The following is a 21,605-nucleotide window of genomic DNA, read 5'->3' on the forward strand; positions in this document are numbered from 1 at the left end:
CTCCATGAAAGAATAGATCCAGAATCAAATGGCCTCTCAGTCTGGATCAGATACTTTTGGAGGTGATGTGGCTGCCTCCTGTGGTTTTCAGCTGTGACTTTGCTCTCTTTTAATTCATTTTTCCCTACTCCAACTCACCTTTCGCTGTCTGCCCTGCTTTCTTCCTCATCAAAGCAATGGGATGTGATTTAAGTATCTTCCTCACTGCGTTTGATATTCTCACACTCCTCTATGCTGATCTATCAGTCATGAACCCTTGCTTTGATCCGTACATGATTGGGCATGACATGCAAGACATTTATCGTCTTGGACCATCACTTCCACCACTCCTGTTATGTCCACTCATGCATATTGCAAAGGCTTTCATCTTTAAAGTGTGAGCCCCCCCCTGCCCATAGAACTAGTTTTACTGTGTCATGGGTGACTTTGTGTTTTTTTCCTCCTTCATGTCTGTAAATTGAGTCGTGGGATCTTCAGCAAGGACTATAGATGCACACGCTTGTGTTAACAGCTGCGTTAACTGCACAAATCTGTTGCAGATTATTTATAGCTCTGGAATAACATTGCAACCCATCTGATGGAAGCACACATCTTTGAACCTCCTGGGCCTTAAGATTTCAGCTGCATTCAGTCCTGTGCTTTGTTGTCTCACAGTTTGTTGTTCTGGTCGGCTTTTAACTTGTGCTGTAGGTTCCTGGAAATTCACAAGTGAGATGAAAAACATGGATTGACATTTGTTTACGTGAAAGGATACTCTAAATGTTGTTTTGTTCCCTACAGACACATTGAGGAACTGAGACATTTGGCCACACTTCAGTCAATCTACTAATACCCTTTTTAAAAGTCCTCTGTGGAAGACATTGAAATCCTTTCAATAGAAGAAATGATTAGGTATTTGGAGCCCCCTGTCTGCAGCCACCAGCATGTTTGTCTGTTCAGGCTGGCTAAGCATCCTCTCCCAAGCCCCAAGAATATGTTTACAAATCGACACAGATAAGTTGGTGTGACTGGGGCAGCTGTGTTGTGAAAGCTGATTTAGACCCTCAGAGCAGTTCCAGTCCACGAGCAGACCACAGAGCCTTTTCACAAGCCTGTTTCTTTCACCTCAGCAGGAAAGAGGTTCTCAAACAACAAAAATGGAAAAGTCAGACTCATTCCTAAAACCACTCAGCTTGAAAAAGGTGACATATCACTGCTCTCTTTTGATATTTTGTCTGCCAATTTTTCTCGGTTGCAGAGCCGTCATCCTGAAAGGAGGAGCAGCCTGGCTGTGTGCTATTTCTTTACAGATGACAGGGGCCTGAATGTCATTTGATGCAGGCATGGCAGTCTGCTGAAGGGAGCATTAGGAAGAAGGAGGGAGAGTCAAGAGAATTAGAATGTATTTCAGGTCTAAAGCAAGTGGTGCATTGCTGCAACTCGTATCTCAGGGAAGGAGGGAGCTTAGGAGGGGGAAAGTGGAAGAGAGTAGGAGGGAGGAGGAGGAGGAAGAGGAGGGTTTTTTTGCAGCGAACTGTTGCTAGGAAACACTTGTGGCTTCTCATCTCCCTCTCCTTGAAATGCCAGAACTAACTGACGGAGAAGCAGCTGAGTGAAATGTCAGCTCTGTCCTCCCAGGAGTTTGAAGAGTGTGGTGCATGTTTCTATTTAAGTGGCCATGTTTATGAAAGGTTTCTCATTGAGGAGACACCAGCCTTTCTTCTGCTGGAGCAGAAAGTGTTTAAGATGCAGACAGGCTACCTGGGGTGTCCACTGCTTCATTCTCATCTTCTCTTTGCCAGGTCGTCTGTCTTTCCTAATTTCACTTCTTAGTCTCTTTCAAGAAGATTTAGTTTCCATCGTCTTTGTTTTTCTTCCCCTTCGATTTCCTCACTCACTATCCTTTGAGTGCTGTTACTCCATCTCTCATGAGATTCTCATTTTCTTTGCCATTTATTAGTCTCCTTTGCTCACTAATTTCCTCTCTCCTTTCACAAACTCCAAGCCATACAGCCCGTCAGTTTAATCCTCTGCCCATGCATTCTGTTATAAATGGTGTCTGGCCGCGAAAGGCTAAACTCTGCACTTGCTGCTACCAAATCCATTTTCTACACTTAGTAAATTTTAATTCAGCAAGAGCAAGGAGCTTACTGTTTACATAAAAGAACTCAAATTCTACAGTGGCCTCATCTGCACCACGAGATGTCAGTTTTTTCCGTTCACTTCTCAAGCTCATTTTCACGTGCCGTGTTGCTGTGGTAAAGAACCCCTTTTTTAAACGTTGAAAAATAATGCAGAAATGTTTAAGGTGCACATTGGCCACTGAAGGACTCATGGACTGTATCTTTACAAAGTCAGCATGTTGTTAGTCACATGAATCCTTAAACAAGCAGTACAGCTCAATATCATCAGCAGAAAATTTGGTTTGAAATGTTGTTAAATTGACCTATGATCTGTAACAGGAGTAATATATAGCAAGATCAGGACCCTGAACAGAACCCTGAGGGACTTCACACAACAGACCAGGAGTTGGACATAATCTGATTTAAAAGTACACTGAATTTTCAGTAAGAATGATGAGAAACTATGCATTAGAAAACAGTATCGGAAATCCTTAACAAATCCTGAATCCTATGATTAGGTGCTGTAATCAACAGTGTCTGGGGCTGAGGTAAGGAAAAGAAGAAAAGCTGCTACTACTACTACTGTCTAAAATGGGATCTGGGCCTAGAGTGTTTTGGCTGAGAGGGATTCAAACAGAATTCCTTATGAATTGGTTTAACAGCAGCTTCTTTAAAACAGTTGGGAACAAAGCAAGCTGACAGATTTCCGATATTCACAAGGGCCATTTGTAATCAATGTGCAGGTAGACCAAGTATAGTAAAAGGATAGTATATCTGTTCTAAGTGAACAATGGCATTGCCTAAATAAAGACAATTCAATTAGAGATGCCACTGCTTTTAACACATTCAATTATTCACAGGGCATTGTCTTCTGTTTTGACTGGATTACCTTGCACGTGAACTAGACAAAATCTGATTTGTTATCTTCAACTATCCCATTGTGCAAACTTCACAAAGCAAACTCCTAACTCACGTGTTTTACAGCATTTACAGACGGGGAAATTCCTACCACTGATTTACTTATGAGTATTTGTTTGAGGACTTAAAGCTAATTATTTCATAATAAACACCAGACCCATGCTGAATTTCATGTTTTTTTCTTTTTCGTCTTTTTAAATGTTTTTTTTTTTTTCCATTATCGTCTCCTTAAGCCTGATAAAACACTTCTATGCCGGCTGACAGCATGTACTAATGAGTTTATTTGGCAGGGGGTTGATTGGAGCCGTGCAAACTTTCCGTATTACTACTGTGAATAACTTAATGCAAACAGCAGTTACATTTTCCACCTCAGAATAAATGTGAAAAAAACAAAAAACAAATTAGTACTATACAAACTCATCTTGCTGATGACTTATCATTCTCTATTGATATTATAGTTGTTACATAATTATATCACTGAGCGATTCCTTTATATAGAATGTTGATTATCTATAGACCTTGAGTTTTAATTTCTTGTCAATGACAAAATTATACTTTGTCAGTGAAGTATGACTGAGACCTTACTGACAGTGCCAGCTGTTTTCTTGCCAATAACTTGCACTGTGTGACTTTTGGTACAGCAACAAAAAGTCTATAAGGTTTGCCTTTTCCAGCCCATGAATGTGCTCAACATCAATATTGACAGTAGGGGGAACGTCCTGTGGCCTGGGCCTGGAGCTTCCACAGCAGGCTGGCTTTCCAACAGTCTCAGCTTTGTGATTCTACCCACAGGGCCTGCAGCAGCACTTCAGCTTCTCTGTATGACTGGTATGTATACTTTTATTTTCTCCCACCAGAATTTCTGAGTAGTAATCTATTTAGAGAGGGTGTGTTTTAACTGTCTTTTGGACAGTACAAGAATACACTTGATTTGAATCCCTGGGTGAAATTTGTAGATATATATGTAGATAACTCTGACATAGCTTTTAGCTTACTGCAGCATAATAACATAAGAATGTTACACATGGTTCACTTGTGTGATCAGATTAAATTCATTCTCATGATTTAAAACAAAATAACAGCATCCTGCATTGTCTTTTCTAGTTTTTCTAATCTTCAAAAGATGAGATTGCTGTTGAGGTTCTGCCTTATTGCAACACTTCTGGTATGCTGTAAGTAGCATTCTCTAATCTGCTATCACCTACTAAATTTCCATTCTGACCTGCATGCATATGAACATATGCTGGGTGCCTGCATTTTAGCAACTGCTTTAAGTCGATCACGCTGCCAAAGCAACACATAAATGCACTTAAAATGTTTATGCACAACCACTTACTGTAGTCTTGCATTTGCAGGCATATACCCACTTAAATTTTCCATTCAGTAGTGTATACTAATAAGGTTATTATTATAGACATAATAAATGGTGTATAAATGTCTGCCTGCACCACAAATTTCCATGAACTGAACCCTGTTAGGAAACTGTAAACTCCTGTAAACACAAACCTTGTTGGGTCCATTGCTGGAAAGACTGTGTGTTGGCACAAGTAGATGGCACATTTAAAGCATGACTGAGTGCCTAATGCAACATTGCATTATTGCATCTAACTGAAAAGCTAAAGGCAGGCACTGACTCTCGGAGAGTGTAGAGTAACAGGAGAAGATGAGATGGCAGTCATATGAGAGCTACCCAGTCGAGATGAGTAAATGGACACATGAAAGCCAGTCAGTGTTATGTCTGTCTCTGTTTCTATCAATCTGTTTTATATCTTTAATTCTTAACACCCTAAAGTTGTAACCGGCCAAAAAACATAGCATCAAGTATTCTATATTAGTCATTAAATGTTGTTCTCTCTAATTGTGTTTTATATGAAAAAAATATCTTTCTATGCCCCAACAAACCTAGTTATTAAGACCTTTCTATGATAAGCAACTTCTTTCAATAACTGGGTCCACGGTATGTTCCTGGGGTTTGGCAGCGTGATTGAAATATTCCATGCCGCTGATATTAATGAAGATTGGAGACTCGTGTCTGGGCAGGATAATTGGAACGCTGTCAGGACTGAACACACCATGAATAACTAAACTAACTCACTGTGTCCATATATATACAAGTAACAGAGTTCTCAACAAGTGTGCCAAAGCAATCATCTGCGAGCTACCACTTCAAAAGCAAGGACGTTTTTTGTTGTTTTACTCATCTTTTCATTTATTGTTTTATTCATATTAACTATGTGAGTTTCTACATCCTCCTTATCTGCATCCATTCAGTGGATATATAGTCACATGAAAAAGAAAGGACACACCCTTTTTCACTTCTAAGGTTTAACATATCAGGATATCAAAAAGAAATTATCTGGTGCCTCCCAGATCTTAAAATCAGGTAAATGCGACCTCTGATAAAAAACACAATGATGACTACCTACCCTGTGTCATCATGGAAAAGATAAAGCCAAAATGTAGGAGCAGTAAGGGAAAACAAAGTACCCTTACTTCTTCAATGGGATTAAGAGGGCAACAGCAGCCAGGTGCTGCTAATCCAATACACTTGATCGATTGATTTTCAGCAAGTGTGAGCGCCTCTATAAAAGCAGAGGTTTAGGCAGCTCGCTGGTCTGCAGCATTCAGGTGTGTGTTAACACAACGAGATGGAGGAAAGACAGCAATAATCTTAGAAAAGCAACTCTTGCCACCCGTCAATCAGGGGAGGGTTATAAGGTCATTTGGAGTCCATCAAACTACATTGTAAAAGATTATTCATGAGGGGAAAATATTCAACATTACTGCCAATTTCGGAAGAGTGGACATCCCAGCAAATTCTCCCCAAAGTCAGATGATGCATGGAGAACTTTAAAAAAAGAAAACAAGCGTGACATCTCAGACTCTGCAGACCTCAGTTTGCATGTTAAATGTTAAAGTTCATGTCAGAAAAACTACAAAAAGACAAAGACAAAAAGAGAAAGCCTCTTCACTCGAAAAAGAACATTGCAGCCCGGCTTAGGTTTAACAGGGTCCTTTGGACAGACAACACAAAAGATGAACTGTTTGGTCATAATGCGTTTGGAGAAGACCAAACACAGATCACCACAAAAGCATCACATAGATAGTAACAGTTTAATATGTCATGTGCTGTTGGTCATCGTAATTTTAAGAACTGATAAGGATCAGAAGGTTTTTTTTTTTATTATGTCCTTATAAGTAAAAGCTTAAAATTGGAGAGAAAGTGTCATTTTTCTTCACCACTTTGTATCATTTAACAGCATGCTGATGAGCCAGACAGACATAAAGATTTGTATTCTTTGTGTGTCATGTTACGTGCAGAATAAGAAAATCTCTCTCATAATAATAACAATAGTTCCTTAGCCACTAAATCCAAAGTTAAAGGTAAGCCCAAATATCCAACTCACAAAAGTTTGATTCAGTCCTCAAAAGTAGAAACTTGTTTCAAGCCATTCTCATTTTTGATCCTACTTCTTTTGCACTTAATTCTCTCGGTACCTTTCATCTCTCCCTAAGATGTGCTGTTGAGTACAGAAATGAGGGAAAGTGAAGAATCTCCCAGCTCTGGCAAGAACACCTTCAACATCAAGGTGAGAAGAAATTACACACCCGCTAATGGCACAAGACCCGAGCCTGTCACTCTGAGAAGGAAGGTTAAAAACAAGGGAAGTAAGAGAGTTTCCAAGGGACCACAAAGTGACATCGAGTGCACCAGATTGGGAGGCATCTGCCAGGCAAACCATCACATCTGCCGAGGCTACTACCTGAGAGACAGGTGTTCAGGGGCCAAGATGAGACAGTGTTGCATGCAAGGTTTGAAGACCCACTTATATGCGCAAATACAAATACATAATAGCACATGCAAATGTCCCAAAGGCTAACACTATGAACATTTCCAGAAAACTTCTTTGGACAGTCTCAGATACACAGATTTTTTTTGCCAAGATGGGATAAAAAAAAAATAAAAAATTCTTACCAGGACTCACCCAAGAAAATGTTATTATAGGTCTGTGGCTGCATCGATGTCTGACATATGACTGACACAAAGGATGTCAGAAAATGACATAAATTGTACCTTTCTGCTGTAATCGGCCTTATTTCCACATTAATAAAAAATGTGGTGACTTAGATTGTGGATGTTAAAAGTTTTTTAAAAATACCATTCTCATGTTTGGCCTTTTGATATGCTGTGACTCAGCTTTTAATGTGGTGCATTTTTGGGGGGAGGAAAAGAATAACAGATTACATTTATCCTCCTCTGTAGCCGGAGCCTGGAGTGTCTTTTGTGCTGGTCATCACAACAACAGAGTGAGGGCCTGTGATACACATGGCTGTGGAGCTTTCAACTCCAAAAGGTGAAACCCCCGATCCGATTAATGCTTAAGCCTCAAAAGATCAATCATTCTGTGAAGTGACAGCCTCAAGGTGTAGTTATTGATAACACAGCATTTGTCACTTTGAGTTTTGCTTACTCTTCAGAACTAATGACTGTGTGGCCTCTGTTATGTGTTGCTGTGTGACCAACTGGGTATAGTTGTTGGGTATAGTTTGGCATCCCATTGGAAATAGTTATATTTTATCACAAAAAGTATGAGTCATGAGTCATTTGAGGATAAATCATCATGGGTCACATTTAATCTTAACAGCATTTAAAAGTTGAAATGATTGTGTAACAGCAGCCTTTTTTTTTCCTTACAGAGATAAAGGCCGCCATAAAGCAGTGGACCTGGTGTGTGATGACTACAGTGTCATCAATGCTCCATTCTCTGGCTCTTTGGCAGGTCCAGTGACCCGGAAAGATCCAGCTGGTAATCAGTATGACGGGGTCAAATTTCTCAGTGATGGTAAGGAAAAGCAAAATGTCCATAAGAGCAAGAGAAATTGCTTCCTGAAGATTTCATAACAATTTTTTGAAAAACAAAGTTGCTGTTGAAATGTTTATGTTGCTACTAAAGTGGTGGGCCGGTCTAGTGCCCTACAGAATATTCCTTGATCCATGCTGTTAGTGAGGCTAAAAATAGCTTTACACATCCTCTCGGTTTTCTGGAGAAATTCATCAGATTGTCCTTGGAGATTTTTACCACAACAGAAAGTATGTGGGTTTAATTAACCACTTTAAGCTTATGATGTAACTTCTTCGTGTGAATTCCTGTTATCCAGGCCATAGCTGGGGAAATGGCAAAGTTATTATGATGAAAGCATTATTTGGGGATGAAAAGTAGCAAGTTTGAGGGATTAGTAAAGGTGCACAGGGAGCATGGCTGAGACTCTATTGAACTCCGGGTTCCCTTCCACACTTGGACTCATCTTCATGCGAAACCCCATCAAAAGTTGCTCATGACTAAAAGGCCCCCACTTAGAGCCATCATTACAGAACAAAGCAGCTCATCTGTGCTTGTGCCAAAAAATGCCCATCCAATGTATATTTGTGTGTGTGTGCTCGTGCAGGTTAATGTATTTTGAGACCATCCTGAGCTGACAAGGTGCTGACACGACAAGTAAACATCATTAGTCCTCATTCTGCTTCTACCTCTAATTGAACTGTATCATCAGAAGAACACAAGTACCGTCAGCTCCTTTCATCTCCGGGTACATCAGAGACATGATTACACATCACAGAGACACATTACCCCAGCACGATACCCACATTAACGCTGAGACACTGATCGCTAGGTGCCTGTAGGATTTAATGACGGTGTGGAGTTTACTGTGTTCTGTAGCCTACTTTTGTGTTGTTGTTTCTTCTTGGCAGTGTGGGTGCTTTTGTCTGCAGAATAGTAACAGACATGTTATGTTATCTATGTAGGGTCTTGATCCCATGTTTGTCCATTTGAGACTGAAAATCACTCATTCATTGTTGTGAACATTCATATTTGAGAACGAAACATGTGCAAACATAAATAGAAAAACGGTATATAAGCCAAAAACAGAGTGTACAGATCTAATGAGTTTGAAATTCAATATATTTGGTCTGAGCTCCTTTATTCTTCAACAAAGTCCCCCCCACTGCTTCAGTAATGGTGAGAGCTGGTCTCTGGGGAGTCGTTGTCTCTTCATAGACCTGTTGCCACTGATTTTCAGGTTAGCTCTTATGAAACTTGGCATACTGGAGCCTTTTCTTCCTGTCTTCCTGTTTCTCTTCTCTTCCCTAAGAATACCATTTTGACATCCACCCCTCCATGGGGACATTGGTTTTATTGAGCCTTCGGTGAACTGAAGGGCCAGACGCATCTCTACCACCATAAATTAAATACATGGTTGGAAAATAAAAGTGTAATACTAATTTCTGTTACCACAATGCTTACAGATAATTTACTGTAAAGGGAAACAGAAGAGTTTCAAAAAGTAAATGGCCAGGAAGTGACAGAAACCTTTGATCATTCATGTGGGCATTATTTTGTGGGCATATAATTGTTCAAGACCAGACTACAGCCAGGGCAGCCGTCGATTCCCGCTCTCACTGCTCAAAGATTGGTGAACTGACAGCCGGTGGGGGGGCAGTCCACCTCCTCGCCACGGCCGAGGTGACCTTGATGCGCACCATGTGCAAAATGTGAAAACTAGTTTAAACGAATTCAATATTTTGAGTCATGAACTTTAAAACCTGGGTATATGCAGCAGTTTATTAAGTAAGTGGTAATCAATAATTCATTTGATAGGAAATTAAATAGCTGGATTTTCTTCCTCTTTCTTAAGGGCATCACTTTCAGATATCTGCTGTAAATATTAATTTAAGCATGCTTACATTGTCTTTTGTATTTCACTTTTCCGGCTTCGTCACATGTTTTAAAGACAAACTGAACACCGTGCTGAGATAGGCCAAGTTTTCAGCTCTTTGGGAATCGCCTTGTTGGTGCCAAAACACTGTTATATATGTTTCAAGCTGTGTTACCTTTGGCATTTTTGTAGCTGCATCATGATGTAATATATGTTTCTTTCTCATGCAGTGCACTGCGTGAAGATCTTCAACATCCGTCCCTACCGTTACATCGGCCCGGTGGCTCAGGGAGAAGCCTTAGGCTATGTGTTGCCACTACAAGAACGCTTCTCTGGTATAACATCGCATGTAGAACTGCGCATGTGTGATGGTACTGACCCTTCTCCTTTCATATGACCTCTGATTCTCATCTATTATATAAATTTACTTTACTTGTGAGATTACATGCATCAGATTACTCTGGTGTATTGGATTCTATCAGCCTATGTTTTATATGCCCCCAGAATGGACCTCTTTTTGGCAAAGCTGACACAGATGTTAATATATCAGTCTGAATATTATTTTTTTATCTGTATTATAGCCATACTAACCTTTTCTCTCTAAAGTCAATGTCTCCAAACCTGTGAACAACACTGTATTGTTTTTCAGAAATCGTCAGAAAGTATATAATTCTCACAGCCAACTTTTAACTGATCATATTTCATCATCAGGTCTCCACTTCTACAACAATTTGTGTTATTTTTCAAGACCATCATTATCACGTTCAACTGAAAATCATATAAAAATAAACACATACATTTCATGCCTCATGATGTTTTCCCTCCTATATTTTTATGTGAAAAATGTTCCATCCCACAACATGGACTCCTTTATCTCAATTTGAATTATGCAACATTTTCCGCTTTTGTTTGAATTGGTTTCTGTTTCCCATGTGCCAGCTCAAAGAAAAATGCAGAATGTGACAGGCATAAAGTGGGGAATCACATATCTTTATTTTTTTATAACCAATGCAATCATTATTTTGAATGAGGTTACTGAAATTGTACTGTATGGGCTATGTTTCTGAACAAGATAGAACTGCCACATAGACAGTGTCAATGTAATGAGTGCAGCACACCAAAAGATGGAGCTATTTTGCAACAAAGTCTGCTGTAAAAACCTCAAACTTGGCCATACAATCTATGTACAATCTATGGATGCTATCATATTTAGCATAAACCATATCTACTCGTTCAGTCCTCTTTTGTGTGATCTTAAAGAATATAAAAGGAGTTAATATTCTTGACTGTAGAACCTACAGTACAAACACCAGTATGAACTGAGCAGCTTTTGTCAGTGAATTATAGAGTTTACCATATTTCCAGTGCAGCTAAATTAAACCTAAAATTGGAAATAAAAGTTTGGAAGTCACTGACTCTTATGGTGTTTTTAATAGTGCAAACATTTCGACACCACTATTTCTTCCTCAGAGTCAAAGGGAACACAAAATGATGGCAGGCAAATATGGTCAATTTCACACAGGTGTGCACAAGTCATGGGGCAGATGGTTGACCTGCATTACAAAATCGCACTATTGCCAAAAATACCTTCTTGCCAACTTGTAATTCAGTTTCTAAGTAATAAAGCACTGATTCAATAGATATTTATTAAAGAAAAAAGAAAACTATATCTGCACTATGTCAGCAGTGATGCCACAGCAATGCTCTTTGAGACTAAGTGGAAACTGCTAATGTTAGCAAACGAGCAGGGAGCTTAACTAAACTGCTAAAGAAAGCTAAAGAAAATATGGAAAATGCTAACCATCAGATGGTAAAATTTAATTGGTACGAGAAAAGAAAAAGTTAGAAAAATTAATCAATTTAAACAGCAGATACATGATAGATGATCTTAATGTAATAAACATTTTGTTAAAGTTTAAGCCAAAAGTAGTAACAAAAGGGTTGGAAAAGCAAATTGCTATTTATACCGTGGCTGATTAGCTTGCTGTGCAAAGTCTGTCCGCAGTAATTAAATCGTTAAAGTTAACTTAGTTGGATGAAAGCAAATTTAAGAAAAATGTTTCAGCCCTTTTTAAACTGTTGATGGTGTGTCCTTTGACCTTATGACTGGCTTTGGAGTACAGACCCTATTAAAACGTTATTTCTTTTAAATTGGGCACAGTAACAAGGCACATTCATCTCTTTGCCCTCGCGCTGTCAACAAGCATGTCAGATTGTTCATGCGTTTATTTCTTTTTTACTTGCACGTGTCAGTAGCCCATCAGTGCACACACCCAGCCACAAAGCTAGTATGTAAGGACTGAACTAGTTCATGGCGCTCGGGCTAACACGGACAGCCTGTGGTTTGCTGTGACGCCTGAGGGCTGGTCCACGGAGCGTTCCAGCAGCTCAAATGGGAGTGGGCGAGCTGGGATAGGCTGGGAGTTTGGTTGGAGCCGTCTGCAGGTCGGGACAAGGCAAGACAGTGGGGGACTCAGGGACCGATAGACTGCCAACTTCTTTCCTCCGCGCGGCTGAATGTTGGACAGGAAATTTGACGTGGTATCTTTAAGGAAAACGACTTCGCAGTCTGAGGTCACAGATCTGAGCAACGCGGATGACAAAGGAGCGTCTCGGTGAAAACTTTTCCAACCGGGTGTGATCGCTCGTGAGTGCCAACGGGGAATTCTGCCTTTCTTTGTAACGGATACGTAAAGAAGAGGACATCATGCCACGGCGCACCGTGCAAGAAGTAACCGTGCAAGATGTCCAGAAGCGAAGGAATCCGAACAAACACTACGTAAGCCCCCTTTTGGATACCCACAGCAGCGCTTTGCTGCGTTTAGAGAGCAACAGAACCACCTTATTCTGCAGTTCTGCTTCTTCTCCTGTTGGGAAAAGTAAAAACAAAGAGAGTGTCAAATTACAGTTTACCAAGCCTGTCCGGAATGGCCAAATAGAGTTCCACAGCATTTTAAATCCCTGGATCATGTCTTAAATTTTAAGAATAGTTTTGATTTCTTTCTCTTTTTTTTCCTGATTGTAAAATTATCAGGTAAAATGATTTAGGTAGATGCCAACAATCCATATAGTGGTGAAGAGACAATAACCTGTGCTTGTCCATTGTTGCAGTCATCTGTTTGGGTCTAAAATTGAATAGACAACTGTGTCTAGAGAAAGTAAAGGCCCTTGTGTTTGTTTTTTAGGTGTCATTGTGGAGACCTTAAATGGTTCATGTGACCTATGACCCTGCCTTACTTTGCATATCTTCAAGTGACCCCCAGTGTCACATATACCTCTATGTGAATGTAAGCATTGTCCAGCCCCCTGAATTCTAGGAAAATCTCAGTTTAAACTCTGTTCATGTCTTCTGCCTTGTGTGTCACATAGGGGAAGTTCTCAGAAATCACCACAGGCATGTCCACTCACCATAAGGGCTAATCCTGATGCACATTTTAAGCTTATTCATGCTTCAAGGGCTCCAGTTAAGTCCGCAAAACCTACCTGCAGGCAAGGGTGACCAGGAAGTATAAGGAATGGATTTGTTGAGGTCGTCGCAGTGACCGCAGCGTTCGACAGTGGAATGGGATGCCCGTGGATCTGTACTTTTATGACCTCTAACAACAGTTTCAGTAACGGTGCTGTGAATCTGTGTCAGCTGTAGTGATTTTCGTTTGGTTGGAACATCCACTGTACTCATAGAATTAGACAAAAGGAACAACGTGCAAGTTTGCAAAGGTTGATGTGAGGGGATTCGTACTGTACTGGCACAGTTTTGTTTTTGTGTAGGTCAAGCAGAGCTTGTGTGGGAGACAAAAATGTCAAAAAGACAAATCATCGTCTCTAGTGTTTCAGCAGTTGGTGAAGAATGGAGCTGTTTTGTCATGGAGTGAGCAATGGGAGTAGCTCACTGTGAGTGCATTCGCCTGCAAGTGCGTGCACACGCCTCCTATAAAGCAACATGCACTGTATGACATCATATGGACAGGAAGCCCAACAACCAGAGCCACCGCCAGGGCCTTAGCAGGTGTTTGTGTTGGTTCTGTGTCGACAGTGTGCGCCTCATATGTTGGTTTGCATCCATGCGTGTGAAAATGAAAACCTGGAACCGACAGAGCTTCTGCTGCTGTGAGAGTCAGTGGTCAAGGACTCTGCGTGCTGGTGGCCCCATGTCCTCTCCATCTGTCTGTTTGGGCTCTTGTGTTGTTTATTACTTTTGGTCCTCTTATTTGCACATGCACGCCTTAAACCTTCCTGAGCTCTGAGGATTGGTTGGAGGACAGAAATCCGTTTTAAGGCTCATCCGTGCATCACAGTGAGACATTATATCCAGCCTATCACCATTTTTTTTGGTTGTTGTGACATTTGTGGTGTTTGGGATATCAGCTGATGTAACTTTAGTTTAGCAAGTATTTTTGTCTTTCTGATGTTTGACTATAGTACTGAAAAAATGCACTGAACAGTTTTATTCTATTATTAGCTGTAATTTGACTTCGGTTGTGGGCCAGAGGGGATTACCTTATCATGTAGATAAGCTCATATTTACACACACACTCAATATAAGTAACTGGTGACTCTTGTTATTGGATCAAGACAGTCTCACTACTTGTCTGTATAGCTCTTCTATTCAACCTGTCCACGACCATATCTAGTGCCCTGGAAGAAAGAGTAAGGCCAGAGAGGGTCTGGGAGGAGAGCCAGCAGCAGTCAGCCAGACACAGTTAGCCACCAGGGAGTTTCCAATCTCCTCCCCCTGCCTTCTTCTTTTCAGAGAACAGACTAAAAAAACTGTGACTGTTGCCTCCAGATGTCAGTGATTAGATTTGACATAATGCAATATAACACAGGTGTTCGTGTGTGAGTGGTGAACTTGCATTTGCACAGGTACAATATGTATTTTATTATCTGGTGCCACCATTGTGTCAAATAAAACATCACCTTGTCTTTGTGTCCCTTTGTTTCCTCTTTGAGACACTATCTGCCACGTCTGTAATCCTTAAAAAGCCAATATAGTCACTCTGCTGCTTGTGTGCAGGATAAAGATCCAGGAAATGATTCAGATGGCCTAGGAAGGGAAATAATGGGATATCCTTGCTGCTTTCATGTGAGCGGATGTTAACGCTGACTGATGCCTCATGTTAGCTAACTAAGAGTGCGTCTGTTTTTCCTCATTCGGCCTCTTGGGATTCACGGCTCCTCCAAATAATGGCACTGTGAGTTGGGAGTGATGCGCCCAGGGGTTTGGATGTTGATGGCAGTTTGGTTTGTTTGCATGTTCTAATTATTTTTCTCTTTTGCTTTGCCAGGTTTACATCATCAAAGTGTTCTGGAGCGATGGCAGCACAGAAATCATTTACAGACGCTACAGCAAGTTCTTTGACCTCCAGGTGAGTGAGCATGTTAGTGTGTGCATGTCTGTTGTGTGTTCTTCTTTTCGTGCTGTAAGTGTATGCAGACAGATGTTTCAGGGGCCAGGGAGGGACATGTTCCACTAAAGATGAGCATCGGTAAGGAGGGCAATGGAAGGACTGTCCTCATCATACAAGACTCCTCCCTTATGGACCTAGTACTTCTTGGCAGCCTTTTTGTGCTCCACCCATATGACACTGGTAATTATATTGTGCCAGAGTAGTCGGAAAATGTTCCAATGAAGTCAGTAGAGGACAGTGATGAATGGGGAGGCCGCACTGATGACCACAGACGTGTCTGAATCATTCTTGAACGTCAGGCTGCTGGTGTGTGTTGCGCAAGGAGGGAATCTCATTAGTATCCTCGTATGCCTTCCTCTTTCGAAGGTGATGGATCTGGGTGACTGGCCACATTTGAGCTCGGAGAGCATGGACTCCAGGAAACCCAGAAAAGCAATTGCCTTTAATGAGCATGTAGTCAGTTTAAGCACAGCATACAGTCAAAGAAAACCGAGTTAGATTCTTATTGATTGATAAGAATGGTCAAGGCATGAGCAGTGAACTAAAGAAATGTAATGCCTCACCCAAGCTTCCTGAGCCCGCCGGTGTAATGTTAAACAAAAGGCCATTAATGGTTTCATTACTAATTCCATTTGTAGTAAACTATAAAATATGTTGCGAGGAGCATAAGTTGGCTGAACACGATGACTAAAGGCAGCTCTCTGCTCTGTCTTAACAGCATTCATATGGTTGTTAAAGAGCCTATATTATTCATATTTACAGCGTTATTGATGGGGTCAATTAAAATAGATTCAGTGATTTCTTTTAAATTGAATTTTTGTAGTAAAAAAACATCGTTTTTCCTCATCTTGTCTGAAGTGTTGTATCTCTAATCTCTGTAAGGTCCTCCCAAAATCCCCCACCTCCTCTGATTGGTCAAAAATGATGCTCATTTTTTTGGGTTATAACCAAACTAACCAGTAGACATTGTGTAGATAAAGATATAAGAGAATATAATAGAAATAAGAAATAAAAATTAATTGGCTGGGCATCCTTTTTTATGTGGCGCTCTTCTGTACCCAAATGAATTGGATTGAATCAGATATTCTCAATGTCGGTTATTCCATGAATTACCTGTCATCATCCAGCACTGCTTTGCCTTTTAAGTTAAGGAGATAAAGAGGCCTTAAAATGTCAGTTTTCTTTGTGGTGGTGATTACTGTTAGTAATTATTCACTCACTTTACATATTGTCATTTCTGTGCTAAAGAGTAAACACTTAGTCGTATTGCACCTTTTAAAACAGCCACGACGACTGACAAAACGTCACTGATCATTTCCCGGCTGACGCATATCGCTGCCGTAGAATCGGATGAACATGTTTGAAGTATTTTCATCCGGAGCATTCCCCTGTCGCTCACCACCCTCGGGCCATTCATCTGCTTCCTGCTGAGTTGACAGTGTGTGGAAGGGTTCTTAGTGGTGAGGTGGACAAAAGATAAACTCAAATGGGGAGATTAGAAATGAGTTTCTTATCTCCCGTAAGGTTTGGCAGTTATATATTGGAAGCCAACTGGAGTGGCTGGCCTGAATGCACTTACGTCTCATCAGCTTCTCATAAGTTTTTGTGCCAGCGTTGTTTCTGACCTTTTGAAGCTAGATTTCTGAAGTCTTTCTGAAAAGGTCCATTTTTCATCTTGGCTGTTGGCTATAATGAGAATGAAGGCAGTGGTTTGTCATCATCAGGTACTCTGTCAGGTGACAGAGCATCATGATGACATGTGGCTGAGCCGTTCAACTCTCCTCGTTAGCCACCACTCTATTTCTTGTCATCCTCCCTTGCTTTTCTCACCGCCTGGTCTCGTCACCTCTCATCTCATGGTTTGAATGCTGCCGTCTTGTGATTCGGATGGACTTTAAAGAGCCAGACAGGATGTGTCATTCACCACATCCTGTCAGCACAGCTGGCGCTAAGCAGCCCCTACTTGAGAAAAAAACAAGCTGTGTTCATTGACTTAGTTTGACTTTGGGGTTGGGAAATATCGCCACAAAAGTCAAATATGTATAAATTTTCCAGGTTTATAGGTATCACCATAAGTCACGCCTTTTTTTGAAGTGACATTGCATTACCCTGCTTACCAATGATGCCTCTTTTAGATGAAAGCAGTTGGCTTTTAAACCATTTGTCTGATTCCTCACATGCCTGACAGCATTCGCTGCACAGGAAGGTTCCACAAACGCCAAATGTTCTTCTTGCTCAAGATATTTGTCATCTGTTGATTGTAAAAAGGAGTTTTAGAGAATGTTTTTCCCTTTTATCGGGGATTCATCATGCCATCTTTAAACTTTTCTTTCTGTATCACCCAAAGCAGTTTCCATCCCACACGTCTCACTGAGCAGTGCACCACAGCTCTACTTTACAGCTGTAGGAAAAATTGAAAACTTTTTTTTGCTTATTCAGAGTTGCTCAGCTGTCACATGTTTTCCATCTGCAGTAACAAAGTAACAGAACTTTTGAACAGTAACAACTTGCAGATAGGTTGGAGCTTGGCCAATCAGGGCTTTGTGTGTAATGAGAAAGATATCAAATTCTGTTCTTAGGTTTAGGGTTAGAAGGAGACAACACAGAGAGGCCAGAACTGGGAAAATCTTATCTCTCTCTTGGCAGTACCAGCTAGCACACTAGTCACAGCCTTTTGGTTCAATTGAAAAAAAATCTTCAGGGACCTTTTTGAACCAGTATTTTTTTCCAAATGAGGTCTGAAATCAGCCAGCACCATTTACGGTCTAACGCCGACTTTGTCCCCTTTAAAGCTGCCTGTGTGTATTTGTCCTGCTCCTAAGCCACAGCACAGCCCACCCCCCACCTTTTCCTCTGGTTTTTTGAGCAACAATCTGAGCTGCACTCACCTTACAGCTTCTGCTCATTGCTGCCAACTTAACAAATCTTGTTTTGAAAAAATCAAACGGTTTTATATGTAATGGTGTTTCTTATATACCTAATCACCAGGCTGTATGATATTAGGCAAAAACCCTATGATGGGCGATATTCAATGACCATTGCTTAGGTCTGTTAACAAGGGCTGCATTCCACATCTGCACTTGTGCATGCTGGTTAGTTGTAGAACAAGAACAAAGCAGAACTTTCTCAAGGTGGAATACGGGCCTTATTAATGCTCGTCTAAACATATTTCTAATGCGAAAAAGATAAATTTTTCAGATGTGGTGCAGCCTTACTAAGCAGAAACACGGTGGACTTCACTCCTGCCATATTCCTGTTTTTTGTGTTTTGTGACGCATATATTAACAAATGGGAAATTGGAATTTTACACTTCTGACAAAAAAGGACATAAAACGGTAATAGAGTACTTATCGAGCATTATTAACTCACTTATTACTTATGTTTCGTGAACTATATATAATTAATGATGGGATTTGATAAGAAGAGAAGAGCAAAAGGAGCAAAACAGTTTCAGCTTCCCAATTCTGAGGTACAGTGAATGCAGCATGATCTGAAGTTAAAAGATAACCAGAAATGAGGCTGGATGACCTTGTAAAATGAAAGTTTTTCCTGCAATCACGAACCTCTCCCTGTTTGTGACTTCAGACACGCAAATATTTGCTATTAAGCACAGAAATAAAGTGCTTTTTTATGTGTCTGCTTTAACTGCAACTAAGCATCAACCTCTGTAATTACTGCGCCGCGTGACTAGCTGGGACACAACACGGGACCAAGTTAAATTCTAAGCATAGTGCAGTTGCTGATAATTCACAGGTATTGTATAACAGTATGAGTAAACACTGAGAGCCAGAACCCCTGGGCGATTTCTGTGCTCCCAGTACTTAATAAAAGCACCAGTAGCATGGCTATCATTATCATTCTAGCCCCTAACGTAGCTATGAGCATATTTTTTTTTTCTTGTAGATCAAAAAGATAACCAAGTATTGTTCCGAACATGAGCCTTCTCCTCTTCAGGCTGGCATGACTGAGAGAGAGCGACAGACAGTGGTTTTAAGATCAATAAGCTATTGAATTGTATTCTGCTTTTTGCAGCGGGGATGTTCTACTTTGTCTATCAGAGTAAGCAGGAGTTTGCTTGAATACCCATAACATAAGTATCATCATCAGAGGGGTGCGCATGAGGATCTTTGTGGACATTTTGATACTAACCAGTTTGTTGTGACTGTCCATGCTTGATTAGGTGTACACAGGTAACATGTCTCTGTACATGACAGTCTAATACACGTGTGTAGAGCTTGTCCTAAAAGTGAATCCCAAATAGGGCTGCCACAAACGATTATTTTAATAGTCGACTATTCAATATGTAAAACATACAGCTTGCACCAGGATGCAGCTGCTCTTATATAACCTTCATTAGCTTTCAGCTTGGAGTGTTTAAGGTATATGCTAACTAGAAAAAGACAATTAATATCATAGTTCATTAACCCTTTGATGAAATATGCAGCTTGTTGCAACAAACAATTATTTAACTGTGTAGCAAACACACAATAATAAATACTTAAGGGTTTTTCTTTCCTTCATTTGTCTCTGGCATCAAACTTAGCTGCATTTAAATCAAATGAGGCAGGCACCTGAAACTCAGGAATTATTCACAAAAAGTTTTGGTCTCACTGACTCAAATATAACACCAACATGTTCAGTATGGACTCAGTCAGGACATTCGCTTGCTGAGGTGTGCATGTAGCTAGCTTTTTAACCGTCCATTGAAGATGAACATACTTTTTTAGCACTGAAACGTAACGTTAGAAAACATTAGCGTTCCTATTCAAACACATCACTGTTATAACGTTACAGAAAACACATGAAATATGTGTACTAAGGCTAATTAATCAAATCGTCATCGCTAATGTTAACATTTACAGCTATATATATATCAATATGAGTAAGTAGCAAGTTAACTCTCTGTTTATGCTAATTTTAGCAGCTAACTAGCCAGTTACTTACCAAGATGAGGGTTCCTCTTCACAATCAGCCACAACAACATGCTTCCTTTTCAGGTGCTCGTGCATCGTCGTTGTGCTGCTGTGGAAGGACAATTCTGCCTTACAGATATCGCATTGCACACATTTGTCTTTTAGTTTTCTTAAAATGCTCCCACACTTTTGAGCTCCGTTGCCGGGTAGCCATGATACCAGAGCCCGTCTGGTTTAACTTCCTGTGACATCACGGCTGACCCCCGGTTACCACTACTGCGCATGTGTGTCAAGGACAGAAAGGCAAAGGCAGCAGTGGAAGGTGCCGCAGCAGTTTTGAGAGAAAAACAAAGTTTGAAAAAATAAACCAAAAAAAATGATGCGTCAACTATTAAATTAGTCGTCGACAAATTTAATAGTCGACTTAATCGTGACTAGTCGACTAATCGTGGCAGCCCAAATCCAAAATAGGTGCTGTGATAAGACCAGCTATGAACTATGGCGCCTGCAGTTGTCAATGTGGAGATCCACGAGCGAGTATAAACAGGCGCTTGGCTTGTCATTGACCTCCCTGTTGGATGTCGAGTGCATGACGTAACTGCTGTTTTGAAGAAATGACTTTGCTCTCTCCATATTCCTTTTTCTTGTTTGAGTGACTCTGATTACAGAGTAGATACAAGGTTGAGAGTAGACACAGAGACTGGGGTGTGCCTGCACCGACACACATGGGAACAATTACAATGTGTGGGGTATCGGATCTTCTTTGTTTGTGTCTCTCTCTGTCTGGCTGCCCGTCTCTGTATTCATATGCCCTTCTTACGGTGGTGCTGTGTCTTTGGCAAAGTTTCAGACTATTAGGCAAATGGCCGCTTTTGGACTTCAGTGCACCCCCTTTATGTTTTATTGAATTCCGTCTCTGTTTTATCTTAAACGAGGAAGGGTGGGTGAACTCTTTTGCCTGTCAAGAAGATCCCGTTTCTTTCAGTCTGTTTCATTTCACTGTTTTTCTTTAATAAATATTATTGTAATTATAGATCATATTTATGTTACATGTTTGAGGCTAAAGGATCATCTTGAGCATTGTTCAGAAAAAGAAAAGAAAAGAAGAAGCTCACTGACAGATGTATTTTTAAAGATGCCTTGAGGTGGATGGTATTTTTGTCATTAAACCTTTACTATAAGCCATGTGATCACTCTGTTTATTCAATGCAAATCATTTAAAAATTTTTTTTTAGGTTAAGGAGAGCTGCTGCTTCGATAACAACTATGTGAGCTAATCAACTGCTTCCCCTGTTGCTTTCCCCAGTAATCAGTTCTGGTTGTATTGATCTGGTCGACAGTGCATGACAGAGCTGTCAGTAATTCCATTTATGTTTTCTGTAATCGTTATTTACAGCTTTAGGGCAATGTTGCTGTATTACAGGAATCTGAATTAATAAGTTACAGTCCGTGCACTGATCTTATTCCAAACACCCGTCGCGTATACAGTGATGAGCACAACCTGTGACGCTTTGTTTGAAATACTGGATAAACAGGAGCACCAAACA

At 40.5% G+C, this 21,605-nt stretch overlaps 2 protein-coding genes across 5 annotated transcripts in view; both read left to right on the forward strand.

Annotated features, from left to right (window-relative positions):
- Positions 1–3,738: 3,738 nt before the first annotated feature.
- Positions 3,739–10,409, forward strand: LOC140280186 (leukocyte cell-derived chemotaxin-2-like). Its single transcript, XM_072375479.1, has 5 exons — positions 3,739–3,848; positions 4,125–4,192; positions 7,285–7,375; positions 7,719–7,864; positions 9,968–10,409. Exons 2-5 carry the CDS (start codon positions 4,144–4,146, stop codon positions 10,132–10,134), a joined length of 453 nt encoding a protein of 150 aa, XP_072231580.1. The 5' UTR covers positions 3,739–3,848; positions 4,125–4,143; the 3' UTR covers positions 10,135–10,409.
- Positions 10,410–12,049: 1,640 nt separating this feature from the next.
- Positions 12,050–21,605, forward strand: part of sh3pxd2b (SH3 and PX domains 2B) — a 38,064-nt gene continuing 28,508 nt past the window's right edge. For 2 of the 4 annotated variants that reach the window (XM_072375067.1, XM_072375068.1), the window contains exons 1-2: positions 12,050–12,516; positions 15,023–15,103. In XM_072375067.1, the coding sequence (XP_072231168.1) occupies positions 12,445–12,516; positions 15,023–15,103 (153 nt within the window). In that variant the 5' untranslated portion in view covers positions 12,050–12,444. The remainder of the gene's footprint in view (positions 12,517–15,022; positions 15,104–21,605) is intronic. The other 2 variants (XM_072375069.1, XM_072375071.1) reach the window with 1 other exon arrangement.

Source organism: Leuresthes tenuis, unplaced genomic scaffold (assembly GCF_036924035.1).
Source record: "Leuresthes tenuis unplaced genomic scaffold, fLeuTen1.0.hap1 SCAF_21, whole genome shotgun sequence".
NCBI classification, from domain to species: domain Eukaryota; kingdom Metazoa; phylum Chordata; class Actinopteri; order Atheriniformes; family Atherinopsidae; genus Leuresthes; species Leuresthes tenuis.

Bases quoted from the DNA above. Each gene is read 5' to 3' on its own strand.
- LOC140280186 (XM_072375479.1), top strand. From the start codon at position 4,144: ATGAGATTGCTGTTGAGGTTCTGCCTTATTGCAACACTTCTGGTATGC. The intron at 7,376-7,718 runs GTGAAACCCCCG...TTTTCCTTACAG, and splicing joins GGAGCTTTCAACTCCAAAAG to AGATAAAGGCCGCCATAAAG. The intron at 7,865-9,967 runs GTAAGGAAAAGC...TTTCTCATGCAG, and splicing joins GGTCAAATTTCTCAGTGATG to TGCACTGCGTGAAGATCTTC.